The 24,022-nt window shown below is 42.5% G+C and overlaps 1 protein-coding gene across 4 annotated transcripts in view; it reads right to left on the minus strand.

The window, feature by feature from the left end:
• Positions 1 to 5,691: 5,691 nt before the first annotated feature.
• The window catches only part of CSNK1A1 (casein kinase 1 alpha 1), a 61,069-nt gene continuing 42,738 nt past the window's right edge, over positions 5,692 to 24,022 (minus strand). For 2 of the 4 annotated variants that reach the window (XM_038772413.1, XM_038772416.1), the window contains 5 exons: positions 21,644 to 21,722; positions 20,295 to 20,369; positions 18,762 to 18,868; positions 17,338 to 17,486; positions 5,692 to 8,250 (listed from right to left, as the gene is read on the minus strand). In XM_038772413.1, the coding sequence (XP_038628341.1) occupies positions 8,243 to 8,250; positions 17,338 to 17,486; positions 18,762 to 18,868; positions 20,295 to 20,369; positions 21,644 to 21,722 (418 nt within the window). In that variant the 3' untranslated portion in view covers positions 5,692 to 8,242. Of the gene's footprint in view, positions 8,251 to 17,332; positions 17,487 to 18,761; positions 18,869 to 20,294; positions 20,370 to 21,643; positions 21,723 to 24,022 lie in introns of those variants that run through there. The other 2 variants (XM_038772415.1, XM_038772414.1) reach the window with 2 other exon arrangements.

A 24,022-nucleotide genomic window follows, 5' to 3' on the forward strand; every position in this document is an offset into this window, starting at 1 on the left:
CTTCACCCTCCAGTAGTTCGCCTGTCAGGGAAAATATAAATCGGTAATACTGAAAAGCAAACCAACAAAAAACAACACACACAACCCCATGGCTGAAGTAATTCAATTTTAGTTGATGGTTAGAATGGAATTTACAGTTGAGTATCACAGGTTATATTTACACCCATGAATTCAGTTGGGGAGATAAGGGTCATTAATCGTAAACACTTTGAAAAACCTTCCCCTGGAGTGGCCTGAAAGATACCACAGGTGAATAACGACGCAGTATTCAAATTCAACTGTTACCCTTCGGAGGAATCATCGGTCGAAACAGCGGTAAATCGATGCAACCTGCCTATAGCTCGATAGTCATCAGGAGATCTTAGAACAGTTAAACTCCACCAGGAAGGCAATGCCCGCCGAGTCATACAGCAAATCTTGAGGAGGAAAAGTTCAGGGAGGCTTTAACATAACGTCAGAAGGAAACGGACACGGTCGCGACGATTCGGCTGCCCACGTGATAGGGCACCTCGCTCTTAAAAGAGGCAACGGCCACTCCTGTTCCCTGAGAAAATGAGGACACGCCGTTTTCAAACTTTCAGGAGAAAACGATGACTACAAGTCATTTTCAAACACTCTCAAGTTCTACAAGTCAGTGGACAGAACACGCACTCAGGTCTTTGTGAGTCCTGAGGTCATCTCCCATTCACTCTCCGAACTGCAACACCAAAAGATTGAGTCAGCGTGACTAAAACTAGGGTGTTACATTTTAAAAACACCCTTGGGAAATGCTACTTTCAACTGCACGCTGCCTCCTGCTAAATCGAGGATGATAGAGCACAGAAGCGTGGTGGTTGATAATGAGAAGCTACTTCAAGCAGTCAACCTTCCCTTCAACTCTGTCACTGGATTTAGGGACTGAAAGCATTAAAGTTGTTCATCAGAAAGCTCTTTGTTCTTAACTCCGCAGCGGACACTAATCTTGCATCTCTAGGACATCAAATTCCAGTTTTACAGCAGATCTCCTGTTTCAGAGATGTATAGAAAAGTTGAAAACTATATGGGTTAGTCACTTTCCTCTAGAAACATACCAGAACAGATGACCCCATTCACTGTTACTGTAGTCCACACCTAGTTCCACCAAAGCGTTTTTCCAATCATTTAAAAAAAGCTTTAGAGGCAATTTAAAATAGTCTGTAGTATCCATTTCCTTCCAACACTTATCTGATTTCAAAATCTTCTTTTGCAATTGTCCATTTCCTTGAGATTCAAATATGGGCCATTAGTTCTGGAGTTGACAGCTGAATTGTTCCACAATAGCCTCAAATATCATCTGCGCTAAAAATTAACTTTTTTTTTAACTCCTTTGTATGTGGATAACAAATTCAAAGTCTGCACTAATGCATCCTAGTATTTAAACGACTCTACAGCAGGTTATCCTACCTAGCAAACACTCACATAAGCAATATCCAAGTGCAGATAATGATTTACGGATCGAACACAGAAACAAAATTTGAACGGTGTAATACGATGGATCATAAAAGCTGGATCCATTAATTGCTTTTGCAAATTTCGGAGAAAATCGGCAATGTTACAACCACCCCCCACACTGCATTTAAGAAAAACTTCTCTACCAGCCACAAACTCCACAGTTCGTTGCCCAGGTTTGTAGGGTCCGGGCAGAAAGACTGACATTTAGGAAAACAGCAGGCCAACTAGCTGCTTTCCTGAAGCAAGAAGGCATCCTCTCCCAGCTACAGTTAAAACAGCCCACCTCTTTAAGCACCTGAGTCGGTGAAAGGGAGGCATGGCACCAAAAATACAAAACGAAGACTATAAAGCGGAGGAGAGGTCCCTGCATCAATACCAAGGGGCACAGTTATAGACTTTGGAGGTGACCGGGAAGATTGGCTACTCTCACTGTGACTAAGATAACGCGATTTTAAGCCAAGTGACTGATACATTTGTGACGATGGAGGGCAGCCTGTTCTTTCAATCTTTCATTCTGCACTGCGGCACGGGGATATTAACCCGCTCTTGATTAGATCCCTCCCCCTATGTGGATAACATCCAACTCAACTGTATTATCAAGTTGAGAGGGAGTGGAGGTAATACGGAAAATTCCTCTCGTGAGAAAGCTATTGCCTCAGGAACGTTTACGGCTAACTCGGAACATGGAACACATCCAAAAACGTAAGCAACATGTCAACTGACTGAATGGTCAAGGTCTTTCTTATGTTTCGCTCACAATCTGTTAGATAGCTTTAAACTGGAACCGGGGACCTTAATACTGAGCTTATTCAATGCTCAATAATCCAAGCTAATGGTCCAAGGCAATGAGAGCACAGATAATTGAAATGCACAACAGTCCTCATTTCAGCCAACCTAGTCATCTCCCCTAAATTTTGTTTTAATCCAAGCTGCTAGACAGTAGCAAAATTGGCTGTAAAGACTCACCTTTTCTTCCCACCTCCCTAGTGGAGGAACAGTAGTAGGGAGGAGCAAAACGGCCCAAGGACAAAAGGGAAAAATAAGGAATGGGAAAAACAGACGTTTTTTTTTCAGGCCAATCTAATAATAATAATAATGGCATTTGTTGAGCGCTTACTATGTGCCAAGCACTGTTCTAAACACTGGGGGGGATACAAGGTGATCAGGTTGTCCCGCGTGGGGCTCAGTCATCATCCCCATTTTACAGATGAGGTAACTGAGGCTCCGAGAAGTGACTTGACCAAGGTCACACAGCAGACATGTGGCGGAGCCGGGATTTGAACCCATGACCTCTGCCTCCAAAGCCCGTGCTCTTTCCACTGAGCCTCGTTGCTTCTCAGGCCAATCTAGGTTTTCCAACTTTTAAATCCCATTCCTTGTCCTCCCAGGCAGTTGGAACCTGGGGTGACTTTGTCCTCTTTGACACCAACAGCACTTGGTACAGTGCTCCGCACACTGTAAGTGCTCACTAAATACGACTGAATGAATGAATCAATGAACAGCCAAACCTAAAGTCACCTTAGCTGTGCTTTTAAAAGGACCATATGCTGTGGGAAAATCACATCCGAGTAGCTACTGACTGAATGGGTTGAACTGGATGGTTCGGGCACCATCACCACTGTCATTTTTGTTACCGATTCCCGTACCATCACTATGTCCATCACTCGCAGAATACTTTGGACAGGCGTCACTCATTGTCCTTTTACTGAGTTAAACTTAAGACTGAGGCCGAGGCTTGGGAGGCTGATGCCGAGGCAACTGTTTCTGCACCAAATCAACTTGCGGGTCATGTTATACCAGCAGGCTTGCCGCTACAGGAAAAACATTCCTGTCTTCCTGAATTCCAATCTTGAAACAAAAGTCGCATGCAATATAGCAGAAGAGGCTACACTACAAACAGGCAAATTCTTTTCGAATCTCCACTTCTAACAGCCGCATCATCTCCCTATTAGCAAAAGCGAAACCCATGAGATCAAACTGAATGGAAGCTTAAAGTTGCTTAAAAGGGAAACAAAACATTGCTTTCTACATTTTGAACGTTTGACCTAAGAACAGGTTTATTTCGCCATTTTTTTTCCGATCATCTTGCAAAACGATCAGGCTGGTTTCACTGCTTTCACGTATTCAACTGATGGTACAATACTTGCACTCTAAAAATCAGATGGGACTATAGCTACATCAAAAACCTTCCATTCTCCCATTTGGCTATTTCTTCAGGGAGAATATGTGCCGTTTTCTCAGAAGTGGCCAAATAATTTTTCCCTTAAAAACACACAAATCATGAACAGGGTGTTTTACCTACCTGTAAATTTATTAACACAAAACTGCCAGATGAAATTCCTTGCAAACAATGGGAAAGGCCTACCTCCTTTAGTGAAGGACAAAGGTATTCTTAAGTACTTTTGTCAACTGAGTCTCTTGGTTAGTAGGGATAAGCCCTTTTCAGGAAAATTTACTCCTGTTTTTATTAATGGACACCGATTCCAATGATCTGTGCGCATATTGAAAAAGAAGCTTCAACCAATAGATTCTACAAGCTAAAGAACGGGGGTGGGGGTGAGACTCTAAAATGAAAAAAATGCCTCTGAAAAAGAACTTAAGGAAAACTGGGTGAAAATCCAGCTAAAACAATGGTTTATAAACTACCCCCTCATATTAAGGTTCTACTTAACACACGAGCCGAATGCCTTCTGGCAGTAACATCCTGCTCAAAATAACCAAGTCGGCAGAAGAAACATAGGGACAATATCAATCAGTCATATTTATTGAGCGCTTACTGTGTGCAGAGCACTGTACTAAGCGCTTGGGAAGTACAAGTCGGCAACACATAGAGACAGTCCCTACCCAACAATATGCCATTCCATGGCATGTCTTTGCCCAAAGGCTCGGCAGTAATGAGTCAGTCTACTTTTGAATGGGAAGGCACTGACTTCTTTTGCTTCTGTTGCACCGGACTTTTCCTCCATCAAGATTTGGAATAGTACACGTTTTGGGGGAGAATCCTTTTTTTTCTTTCCAGGTGTGCTATACTTAACGGGAAGGATTACTAATTTTTCATTTATTTTGATTTGGACCTTCGATTCCTGTACACTTCTTAGCAGGATAGAGTACATATTGGTTAACTTGCTATTGCCACCAACCCCAGCATTAAACAGACGCGTATGTTGCGGACAGCACTACAATAGAAGCAGTACTTCTAATGATAACAGCAGTGATAATAGTAAAGCACTTACTCTGCTCTAAGCCCTGGGGTAGAAATAAGATAATCAGGTTCCACATGGGGCTCACTAAGTAGGAGGGAGAACAGGTACTGAATCCTTATTTTTGCAGATCGAGGGAGAACAGGTATTGAAGCCCTATTTTTGCAGATGAAGGAACTGAGTCACCGAGAAGTGAAGTGATTTGCCCAAGGTCACACCACAGACAAGGGGCAAAGCTGGGATAAGAACCCAGGGCCACTGACTTGCAGGCCTGGGCTCGTCCCCCAAGGCCACACTGTTTCTCTCATTAGGCTAATAAAGGAGCAGAGCTAATTTTTCACAGGAAAGAATTTTTGAACAATACCACTGAGAAAAATCGGGCGATGCAGACACACTAACCCAACTTCTGTAACTGTTTCCTAGACATGGTCGGTTTTGACACAAAATCCAGGTCACTGTACAAAGCACGTATAAGTCTCTACATTATTCACGTTACCATCAATACACAAGGAAGATGACTGCAGGATTCAACAACCGAACAAGTTTCTGTTCAAAAAGAACAGACGGTGCCAGTGCACATTTCCAAAAGTTTGACACGGACCCAGGAACTGGATACTTTTTCCAAATGGTTCCACAACCATCAACATCAACGGTATCAGTGTTTGTGATGAGCTCAGGCAGCATCCACATGGTTTTCCCCAGAACCACGATCCCCTTTCCCCCCACTATTCTGCAGCCGGACAGTCACCTTGGAAAAGATACAAGAGCACCTGGGTCTCGAACTGCAGAGGGACATGGTTACAACCAGAATTCGTTGCTTTAAACTCGTAAGGAATAAGATCCTCTTTCTTTCTAAACTTGCAAGTAATAAGATCCTCTTTCTAAAAGCATCAACCCGGAATTTACAAAAAAGTTCCAAGGGAAACCACACTTCTGATCTGAAAATTCCCTAGCAGGTAAACATTCCGATCCCCATAAGGGCAAACATGTTAAAATGCAATTGTAGGCCATTAAGAGCATGTGCACAACCATATATGAAGAGAGAACAGGTCTCTCCTCCAATTTATTTGCTTATATTTCTCCCCAAAACAAAGACATTCGACAGCGGTTCCGTTGGCCAGCTCCCAACACTTCTGAAAACCACACCATCCCCCAAGGGTGAACCAAGGAGTTATTAGGAGTGACCTAGAGTTCAGCTGAGTGAGCCACTGCAGAACCAGTGTTGTTCAAGAAGTCCAATTTCGGAATGCCGCGTCTTCAACTTGTACCATCACTTTAGAGGGAAAGCGTATTTTTAATTCTATTTCAAATGGGATCTCCTCTCCAACCAGGATTTGTCAAAGCATTCACTGTATTTCAGAATCTTCTTTTGTCAACTGTGAAGAAAAGGAACGGTAGCTAGAAGGTGAAAATGAGTTCCAGGCGAAGGTGTAACGACAACACGCTCGGGACAAACGACGCCATTTCTGATTTACAAAGCTATCAGCAGTCTTAAACCCGCAACTTAATTACAAGAACTACATACTACACCACAACCTTTTTCAAATGGCAAGATTACAAAAGGGGTGAGAGTTACAAAAATACCTCAGTAAAAGTGCATAGTCTAAGTGCATAGTAAATGAAAGCACTGAAAAGTATTTTGCCATTGGCAGTTCAGCCTGGGAAAAGAGAGTACCAAAGCAATTTTCCTTTATCCAAAGGTGGATTCTGAAAGCAGATCGACACCTTGACAGACCAAGAAGAGAAAGAGAAAAACAGAAACGGGAACCTGCCGCCCAGGTCTGGAGCTCACTCATTAGACTGCTGCAGTGATCGAGTTCTGCTCTCCTATCCCTTAACGGCCGATTGTGTGGCAATCGTGGAATAATTCCTAAGGCATTTTTCAAAATTCGAAAACCTATTCTGGGATTCAAGACTACATTGGGACCAAACCTTAACACACGTGTGGAAATTTACAGTCTCAACAAAGCTAATGTACAAAACACCACGTTTACACGATAGGCCATCTAGTAGCATTTTTAGACAATTTTTTTTAATTGATTCTGACATGCTATAAAGGAATAAATTACACCATTTTAAGAATTACCAGCAAAAGACTTTCTTTCTTTCTACTGGGACAGATTCAGAGAGACAGAGAGAGTAAGGGTGTGTGTGTTTGTGCGAGAGAAAGAGATACTGAGAGAGACAGAGAGAGAGAAAAAGAGAGGTCAGGAGGAGTGAGGGGGAAGAGCAGACAGCCTGAAGGGTATTAATGAATGAGGCATCCAAAAACAAGAATCAGTTTGACCGTAGCCGCTCCACAAGCATTTCCAAGAAAAAAAAAATTCCCCTGTTGTAAAACCCTTCAGCACTTTCATTCTAACTTCCCAAAATGGGTCTCAAATCAGTCCAGCTGTTGAATCAACGACGACACGTGAGCAGCCAATACCATCTCCTCATAAGATTCAGTACTAGGTATTGATGCAGCAAAGATTTTTGTTTTAAAATGCAAGAGTGCCTTTCCCCTTGAGAAAAAAAATTCAAAATTTATTTAAAAAAAAAAAAAAAAAAAGAGGAAGCGGTACAAAGGAATCTAAAGTCTAAAATGATTTGCAAAGGAATATGAGTTGTTTTAATGAATGGCCTTGAAGTGCTCTATTTAAAAACTGGGGTGATGTTCATTTCATTGTGAATTAGCAAGGTATTAAAAAGAAAAACCTCATTTCCTTACAGAAACAGTTTTTAGTTTTTAATGAATTTGTAAACAAAAAAAGCTCCCATTTCAAAATAAAAACAAAATCCCAGGTCATATAGATGTTTACAGTGATTACATTTTATCTAAGCAACTTACATACAGTTCAGTTGTAAGATGTTAACTAAATTCCTGTGACAAATATGCTGTTTTGCTTTTTATACCAAGAACATTATAGAGTTAATGCAGAGTCCTAAAGATAATCTAGTAGTCGCTAAGTTTTTATTAAGTCTTCGCTTTAGATGCTGTTATTTCTAGCACAGGTAAGCAGGCAGAGTCTTTCATATGCTTAAAAACTGGAATCTTTGGTTGCTACCATAATAGCTGGCTTGCACACAGAAGCCAACAATTTTAAGAATGTTTAAGTGTACAACTTTCAAAACCCAGGGAGGAATAACCTTAGGGGTGCACAATTGTGAGCATTTACAATCATCACAATTGTAGTCGAAGACTGTTCATGCCATTCTTCAGAAGTACTATTTTCATAAAGGAGTGTAGTTCAAAATCAAAGGTAACAAAAATTGGCATATGCACAATTTCTCCACCACTTTTTGTGTCAACCATTCAGTTAACTTTTCCACTTGAAAAAATGCAATAGAAAACTGGACACCATGTTTCACTATCTCAGTTAATATTCACAATTACAGCGGCTACAACTCAGAACGCAGCATCACCAGTGCTGCCCAGAGCCAGTTTATACTGAAATTAAGTTCTTTACACCAAGTAAATGGTTGCCCACAACCACTGGCAAGTGTACATATGAACTAAAATTTCTAGATTTGGGGAGTGTCAAGTCCTGCTCCGATCGTCTGCTCTGCTTCTTCTGTTCCTCTGTTCACACTCAGAAACCTGCAATAGAAAGACAGAGCCAAAGTTACTCCGGTGAAGAACTAAAACCCTGTGTGCAGAGCAGTCAGTGGAAATTGAACACCACGCCAGAAGTTGAGAAGGGGAGAATTATTTCGGGCTTACCCTATGGAAAAGGGAAGAGGTGCATGGAAAGCTACAGCCTGGCATTCTTAAATCCAGAAGGGGCCGATTCCTGATATTTTTTTTTTAATGGTATTTGTTAAGCATGTACTATGTTCCAGGCATTGTTCTAAGCGCTGGGGTAGACACAAACTAATCAGGTTGGACACGATTTACGTCCCACGGGGCTCACGGTCTTAATCTTCATTTTTCAGAGGTGTTAACTGAGGCACAGAAAAGCGAAGTAACTTGCCCAAGGCGTACTGCTCCTCTGTTTATACTGTTCTTCCTTTTTACCACAGGTTAGTCTAGAAGCAGGCAAGCCTCCTTGTTCTCTAGACCATAAACCTCGTTGTGGGAAGGGAACATGTTAACCAACTCTGTTGCACTGAACTGTCCCAAGTGCTTAGTACAGTGCTCTGCTCACAGTAAGCACTTAATAATACCATTGAGTGATTGAACGAGCTAAGAGTCAGGAAGAACCTGGTAATGTGCTTTTAGTTCTCTGCTCCTCCTAGAGCCCCACGGACAACTTGGCCCCCAAGAATTACCCAAAAAACAAGAGTTAGGTAAGCTAAAACCCTTCTTTGTCCTCTGAATTCTATAGGTCTTAAAAATAAATTTCCAAGTACGCTATGCTCCCCTGAAAGAAGCCGACACATTAATCCTACTCTGGTGATGCTGCCCAAATGAATGAACCAAATTTTAGAAGCTTCAAAAAATATTAGGATTCCTCTCGCTCACTAAATATGCGATTTTAGAATAGCTATGGATTCCTAGGAGGTTTTGCAAGCTGAAATGAGGAAATAGCTGTTGCTTTGGGCCTGACTTTGGGGAAGCAGCGTGGCTCAGTGGAAAGAGCACGGGCTTTGGAGTCAGAGGCCGTGGGTTCAAATCCCAGCTCTGCCACTTGTCAGCTGTGTGACTCTGGGCAAGTCACTTCACTTCTCTAGGCCTTAGTTCCCTCATCTGTAAAATAGGGATGAAGACAGTGAGTCTCCCGTGGGACAACCTGATTACCTTGTATCTACCTCAGCGCTTAGAACAGTGCTTTGCACATAGCAAGCACTTAACAAATACCAACATTATTACTATTATTCAGTTATATACTAAGTTCAGTACTGCCCCAAATTAAAGCTTGGGACTCTGAGTCTGGGTGACACATCACATGGCATCCAAAAGGCCTCGGCTTCACAAATTCTCCCATCCAGTCAGTCTTGACTGACTTGCAAAAGTGCACTTTTCTAAATTGCTGTTAGGTGACTTTTTAGCTGAACTGGTTTGAAAACTTCCCCGGCAACGGGGGAGACGGTCCGTAAGCTCCTCGAGGGATCGTGTCTGCTAAAGCCAAGGTACTTTCTCCAAGCGCTGAAGTGCTCTACAACGAGTAGATGCTTAATACTAATCAGTAACAAACGGCTGTTTCTTGAAGATTCCATCTCACTCTCACAAATGAAAGAAAGCTCTCGTCTCAAACTGGTGGAATACCCCTTACTTGTCGTTTTAGCTATGGCTCTGGACCCAATCCACTACCAACAAGAAGGGACAGTTCAATTCACTTAGGTGGCCACTCCTCTGGCTATAGAATTGATTCATTTGGATCTTGTAGATACTATGCGCAGGGAGTCCTCATAATGAAAAAAGCCCAAACCCACTATGAACAACACTGAGGACAAGAAAAGTTGAGACCTGCCAACACTTGCGTGCCTTGAGGGGACTGCATCAGAACAGCCTCCTCCAAATGCCTTCCTAGTCCGTCATTCGTATTTATTGAGCCCTTACTGTGTGCGTGGCACTGTACTACGGCCAGGGAGAGTCCAGAAAAACAATAAAACAGACACATTCCCTACCCACAATGAGCTTACAGTCTACTCCTCATGCTTCTCACATTTTAAATGCTCTCTGACTCTGGCTTGTCTATGAACTTCTTTTCTAAGTGTCTGTCCTTCCCTACCTAGACAGTGAGTCTCTTCTGGGGCAGGGACCAGATCTAGACATCTTTTGTATGCACCCAGGGCTCAGTACAATGCTCAATACCGGAGTCCGCACTCAGTGAATACCATCCCTTCCGTGGTAATATCAGTAATACCTTAACCGTAGAATGATGGTGACCAATTAGTAAAATCAATTACACTGCCCCTCAAACTCAGCTAAACAAAAAAAATCTCAGTTTTTGGGGAAACATACAGAATTGCTAAAACAATGAAAGCTAGCCGACTTGTTTTAGTAAATGAAACTCTGAAGACAAGCTTTTTTTAACCTGAAGATAGGATCGGCTAAGTGCAAACAATTATTGCTTGCATAAGTGCAAACAATTATTCATATGGTGATGATATCACACTCTGACCTAATTAGAAAAGCTTTATAAAATCATTCAGTCATGATGGAAATGCACTTAGTTCTGCCAAAATGCACACTTTCACTATGTGTTTTGGCTAAAGCATTAACTGGGAAGTAGGGAATGTCTGAACAATAACACGATCCTGTTTGGCTAAAGCGGGTGGCTGTGCAGTGAGTTTTGGAAACTGAGTTTTTCCCTAAGGCAGGGTTTTGTTGGAATGCAACTTCTGTGTCTTAGGAGAGCTGGGGGTAATTACCTGAAGTTGAGATCAGCAACTGAGTAAAATGGAAATGATTGATACTATGATTAGATTGTTTTAGAGGCTCGTACTCATCTTTCAAGCAGGACAAAGGGAGAACTAAATCAAGAACTGTAGACTAAATCACGTTACCTAATAAAAGAAACGATGAAAGGGCCTTAATAAACTAACAAATCACAGGAAGCCCCCTGCAGTAGTGACTCTAGGAAAGAAAGCAAGGCATCAGAGCAGCAGATAATTGTTCCCAATTCATTTGAGGGAAACCGAGTTTGGAACGTGCCGGATAACTGTCGTACTGCTAGCCAATATTTGGAAAAGAAATTCTAACTTCCCTACAGTAAAGAAAATATTCATTACGCAAGTCTTGCCATCATTTAACTGGATATATCTGGAGAATGTTTCTGTGCTAATGGCAACACCTGAATGAATGATTTGTATTGGTGCGTGCCACTCCAGGGGGGTGGGAGAGGATGAGTGAAGTTCATGGTGGGAGGAGATTAAGAGTTTTTCCAGAACTGTCAAGAGAAGAATATTCCACTTGAGGATTCCTATCAGAGAGCTGCCTTTAGTTGCTTCAGTGGATCCTAAAAATTAAGTTCATCTTGAATATTTTGCACCTCCTCTTCAAGTCACCGAATCATTCATTCCTTGCATTTCATTCCGATGCGTTTCTCTTTCTCTTGAGGTGAACTTCTCGATCTTGATAAACCTCAGGCAAACCGAAAGGTTAAGTTGTTCACAGCTGAAATGGTATACCATAGCCGGAAATTCAAGACAGTCCAATGATCTGTAGTGCACGTCTGAATTATCTCTTCAAAGCCTGCAAATATAAACAGATCCTAGATTTGCAAAGGAAGCCAGCAGAGACAGATGTGTTTATAAATGTCTGTAATTGAGGATTATTTGTGAGGGGGGAAGATTCCTCAATGATACGGGTCCAGAGACCAGTAATGGTGCCCTGGGATGACTCGTTCTTTAATTGTGTCTCAACCTAGGGGACTGCCCTCAGGAAGTTGTACACATTTGTGTTTCCCTTGTATTCTATAGAAAAAGCCCTGATTCTTTGTGTGTTGTTCTAGCTTCTGCCATCTATACGTAAGGTCCCAGAGGCCTAAGGACCCTAAGAACAGCAGAGTGTTTAGTTCACAGGAGACACTCAAAACCTACGAGTTCCTCTCCAAACTCCTTCAAGGAGTTGTCAACATCCACTGACTCCATTTCCTCTCCTTAACCTCCTCCAATCTGGCTTCCACCCCTTCACTCCACAGACACTACCTGTCTAAGGTCGTCCACGACCACCTTTCTTGCCAAATTCAACAGCCTCTACTCTAACCTATCCCTCCTAGACATGTATTTAACAACGTGGACCACCCCACTTCTCTTGGAAATATTATCTTACCTTGATTTCACTGACACTCTCCCCTCCTGGTTCTCCTCCTATCTCTCCGGCAGCTAATTCTTCGTCTTTTTTGCAGGTTTCTCCTCTTTTGTCCACCCCCTAAACTGTGGGAGTCCTTCAAGGCTCAATTCTGGGTCCCCTTCTATTGTCTATCTATATCCACTCCCTCAGAGAACTCGCTAGCTCCCATCTCTATGCAGATGATTTCCAAATCTACATGTCCAGCCCAGACATCTCTCCTTGTCTGCATTGTTGCGCCTTCCGAACATCTCTACTTGGCTGTCCCTCTGATACCTCAGTCTTAACATGCCTAAAACAAAACTCATCTTCCCACACAAACCCTATCCTCCACCTTGACTTTCTCATTCCAGTAGACAACACCACTATCCCCCGTCTTAGAAATCCATAACTTTCGCATTATCTTCGACTCATCTCTCTCATTCAACAGACATTCAACCTGCCACCAAATCCCGTCGGTTCCACCTTCACTACATCGATAAAATCTGCCCGTTCCTCTCCATCCGAACTGCTACCCCATTACCCCAAGCATTGATCAAATTGTGTCTTGATCTACTGCATCAGCCTCCTTAGACCTTAATTCACTCTGCTAAACAGATCACTTTCCTTATCCCCGCTTCATATATGACAGACCACCACATTCCCCACCAGTCTTACTGAAAATCTCAACTCCTCCAAGAGGCCTTCCCTGACTGAGCCCCCACTTCCCTTACTCCATCTCTCTTTTGTGTCACCTACGCACTTAGATCTGTATCCTTTCAGAACATGATATTCACCCCACCCTCAGCCCCACAGCACTTATGGACATATCCACAATTTATTTCCATGTCTGTCACCCTCTCTAGACTCTTGGGAACTTGTCTACCAACTCGGTTGCATTGTATTCTCCCAAGTGCTTATTAAGTACCACCAATTGATTAATAGTAAGAAAAACAGCAAGTTGGAGGCAGGCCTCAAATTTGAGAAATTTGGAAAACCAAGTGATAAAGATGGCCGACGGCACAATCAAAGACCCTCTACTTTCTGATATTTCAAAATTACGTTCAACTGCAGGTTTTAATCTCTCGAGTCAAACTCTGGGAACTCTAGAGATCAACCTGACGAAACCAAGAGCGTAAAAAGTTGAATTGTCCATAAAAAATCTAAATTCTCCATAAACACGGAGAAATTTACAAAAGCTATGAGGAGAGACTAAACGTATTTTATCATCTCCACAGTTAAGGTAAGACTAAGCAAAGGCTTTTTCCCCCCCACACTGGATGATGCCTTTTGGCGACCCACACTAATACTTCCTCATTAGCCTCTTAAGCAAATTCACTATGACAGGAATTGCATTTAAATGACCATGCAGTTAGTCGAAATCCATTCCGTACCCGTTGTGACTGACTCCTCTTCCACTCCACTCAGGATGTTCGCACTGCTGTGAACCCACAGAAATATGGCTGCGCTTCAACTGAGTGGGTTGACGGGCTCAGTAGCCTTGAGCAGAGAAGGATCCTTTCAATGCTCTTATCTTCATTTTCGGTTGGGCTGTGTTAGTTCTTCACTGCAACGTTTATTGTCCACGGACTCCAGATTTCAGGGATCTGTTCTCTGGCAGCCTCTGGATTCAGTTTATTGGAGTAGATTTCTTCTTTAGCTGATATTTCCTCCAGGCCCTCATCCAAATCTTCGCCATGGATTTGGACTTTGGTGCCGAACAGTAAGTCATTTTCCTAGAGCAACTGGTGAATTTGGTTACGCTGGACAGAAACTGTAGCTAAAGTCCCAACAAACATTGGAGTATGATTCAGAAAGAAATGGATATAATAGGATGAAGTAATTAGATAAGCTCTCACTGAATTTTCATTTTTAATTTAACAAAAGGCGGTTATTAGGACAAACCATTTGTCCACGAACAATGACCGTGCCAGGAAATAACTATTACAAAGGTACCCTAATACTCAAGGCTTTGGGAAACTTTAACAAAAACACTGAGCATTTCTGAGGGCTTAAATGTGCAACTGTTTTAGCTGGAAACAGTTAAAATTATTTCCAGGGGAGTGGTTTTGAAGATTAAAGTTAAAAAAAAAAATATGTACTGCCATTTTAGTCAGACTTGTTCCTCAAAAATGAGATCTGACACTCATAGGGTCTTTAAAACACTTGACAGTTGAAAAGCACATCAGGTTGGATGGAAAAAAAAAAAAACACATCAGGTTATTTCAGTTCCAGGTTTTAGGGGAGAGCATAGGGCCTCTCAAAATCAAAGTCACACTTCTGCCTCTACGGAGCTGTCATTTGGTTGCTGACTTGGGCGTTGGCGAAATGACTAGACGGATTCAAAAGGTACTACGAGGCGAATCGGTTTCTCTGGTTAATTTGCCCTTTAATCATTTTCAGTCAGACCCTTAAATCTTAATTTAGTGAAAGATCTTGATGAGTTGGCAGGACGTGCAGGCATCGCTTTACCTTGAATTAATGCATAATGAGTTATCTCGTGAAAGCACTGAAGAGTCAACTAAAGCAAGGTAGCTAGGCTACAAGAAAGGGCTTTTATAGAAAAGCCTTCATTGTCTGGAGCAGTCGGGCCTGAAGTTTCCATGGCCACCCAGGTTGAGTTGATAAAAGTGCTCTCAACTAAGCCACGGTAACAAGGAAATCTGGGGCACATGATTCTTCAAAAGAGAGTTCTCAGAGAGTACAAATGCAGAAAGAGTTGCCATTTCTTGGAATCTCTTTGGCACTTATCAAATGTCAAAAAACCTATCTTCTTAATGCTAATGTCACCTTTGTAAAATTAAGTTTCAATTATAGAAAGGCTCTACAATACGAGTACAAAACAAGCAGCTCTGCTGCAACAAAGGGATGCCTCAAGCAATCATTCTAAATGAGAGGGGCTGGTATGACAACACTAAGATCTGACTTTGGCTGAGAGAAAATGTCGTCTCTGCTTACTGAGTAAGACTTACAAAATGGAACCTTTGTTCCACTTGTTAAATGGAACAACAAACCTACGTTCGTTTTTCCTAAAAGACGGCCCGCGGGTTGAATTTTTCCAGGATAGGAAGATAAAACTGAAATCACAACGTGAATTAAATGGATTGGTTTGACGGCTCTGGCTTAATTCTTCATTTGCAAAGGAAACCACGGCCCAGTGGTCAACTCAGAGATTCTGAGAGATCACGGTACAAAAATCGAAGTGGTTCTGTTGGCTTAGGAGATGGGAGCCCTTCTCAGTGAGACTGGTCACTTGCTGGAGAAGCAGTTAGTTTGCACTGGAGGGCCCAAAATCAGCAGCCGGCAGAGCAACCCAACAAGACCGACTAAATTTAGGACTTTTCACCCTACGCCTTTTTCTGAGGATACCGGATACTTGCCTCATCGGATGCGGGCTAGGAATTTTCATATTTGCATATGAAAAGTTACATGTATTCTTTCAACCTAAGTTCTCAGTTTAAGAAATCTGTGGCTCTGCAGCAGATAAGACCGGTAAATTAAAATAAAATCCATCATTCGGTTTTTCAGAAATCTAGACTAAGTTCCATGAGGGCAGGATTCGAGTCTACCAACTCTACTGTGCTGTATTCTCCCAAAGTGCTTAGTACAGTGTTCTGCACACAGTAACTGTTCAATAATTGCCACCGATTCACTGATTGCTAAGTCCGTTCAAATAAGTAGTTGCAGAGAATTCCTCTTGAGAGGAGAATTCCTTTTACTCTTATTTACAGGTGATCTGGGGGAAAATTTTAGAAGACCTATATCAAATTTCTCGGGCTACACTCTTTCTAGGGCAATCACACCGCCAACTGAAAATGACCCAAAGAAGTATACACCTGCCCTTCACCTCTGCAAACATTAGGTTGGAAGGCCTCTAAAGATTGCTATTGATGGAGAAAAGGGAAAAGATCATTCCCGCCACTCAAGGGTGGAGCTGGGAGGCAGCAGGATACTACAGAAGCAGAGCCATGCGGTAGACAGCTCCATTCCTTACCAAACAGCAATGGAGGGCCAAGAAGAGCCAGGGGGAGAAGGTGCTTAAACCCTGATTAACAGGAACCCTTAATTTGCAAAGCCATTCTAGAGCAACGGCACAGCGAACTGCTCTAGCGTGCTGCAGATTAAGTTTTACATTGCACCTAGAGACCACAATTTGCCAGGTCTTCACTTTAAAAGCTCAATCATTTTGGAAACACAGATTATAGAAAATTGTGACTTGGAATGTTAAGCATTTGTTCTGAGTATGTTCACTCTCTTCCTCGCTCCACATGCAGAAACAAGTACACGTATGTAGAGGAATGAAATCCCAGGCTCCTTAATCACCCGAGCAGCTAGCCCAGGATTTGAAACATCGGAGTCAACGAGCATTAGCTTTACTGCGATGCCAGGGACGCCTAGATCACGTTCACAATTTCCCATTTTTATGGCAACAGCATTTAAGGGTAGAGAAAAATCCTTAGCATGATCAGTTTGAAAATAGAAGCCAATACGCCATGGCAAATCAACTTATTTAGGAAAAAAAAAATCACCAAGTGTTAGGTCTAGGATTTCGGATGGATTGGTGCATCATGTCGTGTTCCCAACATCAAGTTCGTTTTGGAAAGGGGGTTAATGCATGAGTAAAAAGATGCAGTTGTTAAAAAAATGACCCATCATCCCAAGAGAAATGATTGAGAGAGATATATATATCTATATATACGTATAGATATATATATGCATATGTATGTGTATATATATATAGATATATATATGTATATATATGAACAAGGACATTTTGGTTTAAAGTTAGTAGTCAAATTTTCCAAGGACGTCTGATCTTTTTTTTTTTAAATAAAGAGCCAAATGTGTGTGTGTGTGTTTTTTAAACCACCTCCTTGATCTAACACTGTTAAAACAATTACTGAATTACCCAATTTGGTGTTGAATTTTTTTTTTTCCCCCTGGAACGTCACTTGGTTCTTGGCTACTAACCTTTCATGTTACTCTTGGATTTGTCAGTTTGCTTGCCTGTGGGGGTTTGGGCCTGCTGACCCTGCCCACTGGAAGAGGCTGCCTGCTGGGCTGCTTTCTGCTTCAACATCGTCCAGTCAAACGTGTAGTCGTATTGGTGGTTTAGGGTCCTATGAAATAAAAAGGAATCAATGAACGCACCCCCGTTTCATCCGAACAGCTTCCACAATTCAAAAACACCACGGAAAATTTGGAAGCTCCTCAGAAAGACCTATTCAAACCAAAGTAAGGACTCACTCTCGCGTGAGGCTCTTGGGCGGCTCCTGCAGACAATCTCATTTTCAAGTCTTCAACGGCCTAATCCCCCTTTCGGTTTACATCGGTGGGTCCGAAACGCATTCCATTTTATGATTCCCCCGAACAGCTTCTCAGTACGAATGATCGGGCAAATAGGGATGTTACCAGAGGCTTTTCTGGAACCAAAACTGTTGCTACCAAAGAAGTCACTGAGGCCCAGGCAACATAACCCTGGGAAGGGAGTCCTCCCGGGTGGCTCATAACCTCCCGGAGGGCAGGGACCGTGTCTACCGATCAAACGCTTCCAAACGCTTCGTGCCATGCTCTGCATGTAGGGAGCGCCCAATAAGTACCATCGATCGATTAAAACCTCTCTCCTGGCAGAGGCATAGAACACACTCGGGAGAGTTTCCTGCCATTTCTATTTAAGACACTTGCAGAGGCAGTAGTAACCCAGGCACCAGGGAAGATAAAGTGGCACTCCTTGGAGAACTCCCTAACACGTAGGTTGTCATGGAACTCGGAGAACCTCTGGTTTATGGGATCGGTATAGGAGGATTTCGGTGACGGTCCCGCCCTCCATTTGTGGAGTAGCACTCTGAACTATTGCTTGACTAACAACGGAAGAACGATGGTTACTCTCCTTTGGGCTTGTTGAGGGTGAAGACTGGGAGGACGGGCACTACTCAAGCAGTGGAAATTACGGCATGGTCACCATCATTCCCTGAGCCTCCTCACTCTAGCATACCTCAGTCATCTCGGGGGAACTGTGCCCCGATGCGGGAATTTGGCGGCATTTAGGGGAGCAGCCTGGAGCTACTGTAAACTTCCAGAGCTCCAAACAGGGCAGATCGAAAAATGTAGACAGTTAAAAAAATGAGGTTGTAGATCCATTTTGAAAATGCTGGCTTAGAACATCTAAAACCTAGCATGAAGACACCACTCAATCTCATATCCAGGGTCTTAAAACCTCCCGCCATTCTTCCCCGTAAAATATCCCCAAACCTTCAGTATTGATGAAAGAATCCCCAAATGGTGTCATTTTTTTGTTTTTTACAGAGGATCTACCGTGCTACACTTCATTGAACTACGTTATTTTTTCACAGCTTTTTAAATAACTTTTAGTACAGAAGCATTTAAAAACGAACCTGAAAAGAATACGGAATAGTTGCCTCAGATACATGTAATCTGGTGCCTCTTCAAAGCGCAGGCCACGACAGTAGTTTAGATACATGGCGAATTCTGCAGGGAACCCCTGAAGGTTGAAGCCAAATGACAGATTAGTCAACAGAAGCCTAAACACCCCTTTATTAACTAAAGGAGGCAGAGGCACTCTATGCCTAAATGGAAAACAAACGAGCAGTTTCGTGGCAGGATGCGGTGAACGCTTTGTGCCAGGGACAGCGAAATTCTCAACTGGTTGATTGTTTTAGATCCTCCTTATGGTTCTAGTCACTTTACATCAGTAAATACCAGCTACAAAGAAAAACTGAAGAAAATCCCTCCCTCCTGATACCAGGCTGTTTTGCTTACATGGAAAGGGTGGGTTGATAACGGCTCATTAACTACCCAGGGCTCAAAGAGGGGGTGGAAATCTTGGAAGGAGGAAGAACCCCTGGACAGCCAGGGCCTTATAGCCAGTGGCCCCACACAGACAGCGAAGTTGCCACCTCCAGAGCACCGGGCTCTAGCGCTGGTGTGAATTATTACTGTACTGACGGCACGATTCAGCAAAATGCTTAATGGCTTGAGGTTTGCTGCTTTGTCCCGGGCTGTGCTCTGACTCTGAAAGCCACGGGTAGAGCCAAAAGAGTTTCCCCAACCCCAGTTCCAGGAGGGAACTGTATGTCTTCTGGATCACTTCCCTGGGCCAGGGCGGGGGACTGTGGCACTGGACAATACTTCATCTCATCCCCCTGAGGTCATGGACGACCTATCTGATCAGCTGCTTTATACCATCTTTCAGGTAATCAAATATGCACGATTACTCATGCACACATACCACATACATCCATTTATATATAAACCACACTATTCCCTCACTTGAAAGATAGCCCCCAGTAAATTTCCAGTGCACACCAACTGACTTCTGTTAGGTGCACATCCCCCCCCACTGAATCCCATGTTTTACACTTCAGACCCCGACATGTCTAGTTAACAGGAAAGGCTCTCCAAGAGACGGCCTGGCAGGGGGGAGGGAGGGAGAAAAGAGGATGTGGTCTGGGTGCTGTTTTTTTAGCAAGTGAAAATAAACTCTCACGGATTTTCCCCGACGAATCTATCATGAGAAAAATCCACAGACAAACTCTTGAGAATTTCCTTTCCCCTTACTGGAAAAACAAAATTGAAAAAAAAAATTCCAGATATGGAAAGGCAAAGCGACTAACTTGCCATCCGCTCTTGGCTGTGAATTCAGATCACACTGAGGATGGCAGAGTTTCTTATGGAGTCTCCTGATGACAAATTTCACAAGTCTAAAAGATAAAAACCCAGCGGGACCATCTGGCACCCGACTATTCGGGAATTGTCAGATTCAAAGAAATTCACTCGATCCCCGGAAAGTAACTGAAAAGGGGAACCGGGTCACTTAATGGGACACCAGCTCTGTGATTTGTTATCAACAGACTATTCCTAATTTAAACTGTGTCTGTTCACTGAATGCATTGGTCACGCCATTTTACCTTACACAAAACTTCGACTGGAGTGGACATCTTCTTTTCACTAATCTTTTCATACTTCTGTTTCTTTGTGGCAGCCTGCGGAACATGGGGACCGTTAAATTTTCTGTAATACTACTAAATTTACAAGGAAAGCACCGATAGACAATTCAAGCTGTTAATTCAAACAAGTCAAATTCAAAAGGTTTCCACCGCCCACGCTTTTTTAGCCAAGCAGCCATGCAAATTGAGAACATCCTCAGCCTAAGGGGAAAATCAAGTCAGGCTCAAAAATCAATTAAAAAAAAAAAGCAAAGAGGGAGAGAAAAAGCAAACTGAAGAAGCTGTCCTGGATTTTTCTATTTTCCTTAATATCACCTGGTTAGATTTTTATTGAAGTGTTTGTGGGGAAACTCTTCTAGACTGTAAGCTCCTTGTAGGCAGGGATCTTGCTGAACGACTTGACTGTACTGTATTCCCCCAGGATATACTGACTGACTGCTATGTAAGAACATACTTATAGTCTCTTAGACTCAGGGTTCCTAAGCAATAAAAGGGTTGTGTTTAGTGAGGATGTGGAGGAGGGGAATTCAAAAGATAGCTGGGCCAAAGGAAACTTAGTAACTTAATTCTATTTGTTTTCTTATGCCAATTTCACAGGCAAGATGATTTTACTTTTATGAAGAGCATGAGAACCTTGGACCCTTACTATCAGTCAATCAATGGTATTTATAGAGTGCTTCCTATATGCAGGGCACTGTACTAAGCACTTGGGAGAGTACAACAGAATTAGCATACACTGTACCCTGCCCACAAGCTTACAGTCTAGTAGAATGACAGCCAAATAGCAATAATGCTATTTGTTTGGTGCATTTCTAAGCACTGGGGTAAATACAAGATAGTCACTTCACCTCTCTGTGCCTCAGTTATCTCATCTGTAAAATGGGGATTGAGACTGTGCACCTCACGTGGGGCAGGGACTGGGCCCAACCCAATTTGCTTGGATTCATCCCAGCGCTTAGTACAGTGCCTGGCACATAGTAAGCGCTTAAAATACCACAACTATTATTATTATTATTACCACATGGACCTCACATTTTAAATAGGAGGGACAACATGTATTCAATCCCCATTTTACAGATAAGGGGAGTTATGTGACCAGCCCAAGGCCACAGAGCAAGCGAGTGGCAGGGCAGGGATTAGAACTCAGAACCTGACTCCCAGCCCCAAGCTCTTTCCACCAGGTTATCATTACTAGAGCTCTCAGACAAACTTTCCAAGTGCTGTATGCCGTCCAATCCAAAAAGTAAAAACAGGGCAGATCAAGATGGGTTCTTATCTTCTTCTGAAACGCACGTGAGTATGCGACCTACCTTTAATCCTTGCCATGGCAGGCTGGTTCGGTTAAAATACATCAACACATATCCTAGAGATTCCATGTCATCTCGGCGACTAGAAAAGAAAGGAGGTCAGTTTTAAGAGCTGGAAAGCTAAGTATATTCTTTTTTTATATACATAAAGAAGAGTGACATCTTTTCAAACACACCCAAGTAGAGTGTATGTCTGTGTGTATGTATATTTTAATTTTTATGGTATCTTTTAAGCGCTATGTGCCGAGCACAGAACAGTGCTTGGCACATAGTAAGCACTTAAATACCATCATCATCATCATCATCACATGTGAAAATCAAGTTGGACACAATCCTTCTTGGGGGTCACAGCCTAAGTAGGAGGGAGTAGTTGAGAAGCATCAGTTGGCTTCTCAAGCTAGACTGTAAACTCCGTAAGGGCAGAGATCATAGCTATTTACCCTATTGTACGCTTCCAAGACCTCAGAACAGTGCTCTGCAAGGTAAAAGCTCGAATACCAAAGATCTGTTGATTCTGATTCTACTAAAACTGATACAATAATGAAAAGCAAGTCCATTTCATACTTGGGCTCCAAACAAATGATACTTTAAAAAGGAATCATCGATCAGAACCAACAAGAGAGCAAGACACTTCTACATCGGTTCCTAAGTTTTCAGCAGAAGTAAAGAGTGTAACAATCAATGTCAACTGCTGTTACTGGAGAAGAGCTATGTCCCAGAAGAAACCCAGTGATCTCAATGACTAGAGAAAAGGTGAATAAAAATGACACACATTGTATAGATTTTGAAGTCCCAAGAACCGAAACTTAAAATACAAACTAAAATGTATCTGCCCGGGTGATTCGTCACAATTTTGGCTTTCTTAAATTATCAGAACTTGGCCTTCTACTTCCCCGAGATTCCTGATTTATACCTAAACGCCAGTGTCAGGATTCTTAAAATGGTAGACTTCGGGCTTAAAAGTCGCTTAGGAGGTTTGGGGTTGTCTTTTGGAGGGAGCTTTTTGTTTGATAATGACGGGGATTGTGGGGTGAGTTGTAGATGCTTTTGGTGGGAAGGGGTGGGGAGTTAAGAACAGTTAACTGGAGTCGATTGGGTGCCAGTGAGAAGTGGGAAGACTCTGCCCAGAGATGGTTGTGGCAGTTGCTGCTTCTTCCCCCTTATCTACTGTATAGCTCCTGTGGAAATAACACAAGGCAAAAGTTGTTAAGAAGCATGTATCTCGGAAGAAAAAAAGAAAGGCAGGGCAGGATTGGGCAGCTACTGCACCTTGGGGACTAGGCTATTCTCAGACGTTTCCTAAAAAAGATTACATTAGAGCCGATACATGCGAAAATGAATTTCAGGACTAGTGGAATGATTCCTCTTATTTCCCTGGAAATTGTTCTGGCAATGCCACAAGCCCATAAGAAGAATCTGTACCATCCTTCAACCACCATCACACAGAACCCACATAAATGGGATGGCTACAGTGGAATGATTATCTTGGCAAGATGACCCAGGAAGGCAGCGGGCAAGTCACTGATAGAACCCCCGATATTAACAAGTAGCCTTAATGACAAACTAATAAAAATGCTCAGAAACCGGGCCTAGAAACCATACATGCCCAAGAATTTCACAACAATGACAGGTAATTAGGCTTTGTTTCAACCTTTTCATAATGAATATCCCTTTTATTCGGAATCATTATCAGGAAGTTACAACGGAGGACTAGAAATAATCTGTTTCAAACTTTTAAATCACCTGCTCTTCTGGCCTACAATGATGTTTACCCAGTGCTTCTTTTTTTAATGTCATTTAAGTGCTTACTATGTACCAGGCACTGCACTAAGCGCTGGGGCAGAAATAAGGTAATCAGGTTGGACACAGTCCATGCCCCACATGGGGCTCACAGTCTTCATCTCCATTTTACAGATGAGGTAACCGAGGCCCAGAGAAGTTGAATGACTTGCCCATGATCATGCAGCAGATAACGGCAAGGCCGGCATTAGAACCCAGGACCTTCTGACTCCTGGGCCTCTGCTCTATCCACTAGGCCACACTGCTCCTTTATTTAGAGTGACTGTCTTCCAAAAATGTTTTCTTCATTTCACTACCTTAGCTTTAGCTTACAATTTTCTTATTTGAACATGGAGAATACATTTTAAAACTAAAGTGCATCACTTATTAGCAGGTGATCCCACTTTATGAAATGTCACGAGTAGACTGGAAACCAACTCTTTTTTAGAGTTAACAGTAGTCAAGACACGTTCAGAACCACGAAGCACTTAATTGCTCTTCAGGAATGCCATAGAAAACATTCCAATTATAAGCAAAGTTAAAGTGCCAGGTTATCGAAGCCGACCGCTCCCAGGACACCTACGGAAGATACAGATACAGCTG

Source organism: Tachyglossus aculeatus, chromosome X1, assembly GCF_015852505.1.
Source record: "Tachyglossus aculeatus isolate mTacAcu1 chromosome X1, mTacAcu1.pri, whole genome shotgun sequence".
NCBI lineage: Eukaryota > Metazoa > Chordata > Mammalia > Monotremata > Tachyglossidae > Tachyglossus > Tachyglossus aculeatus.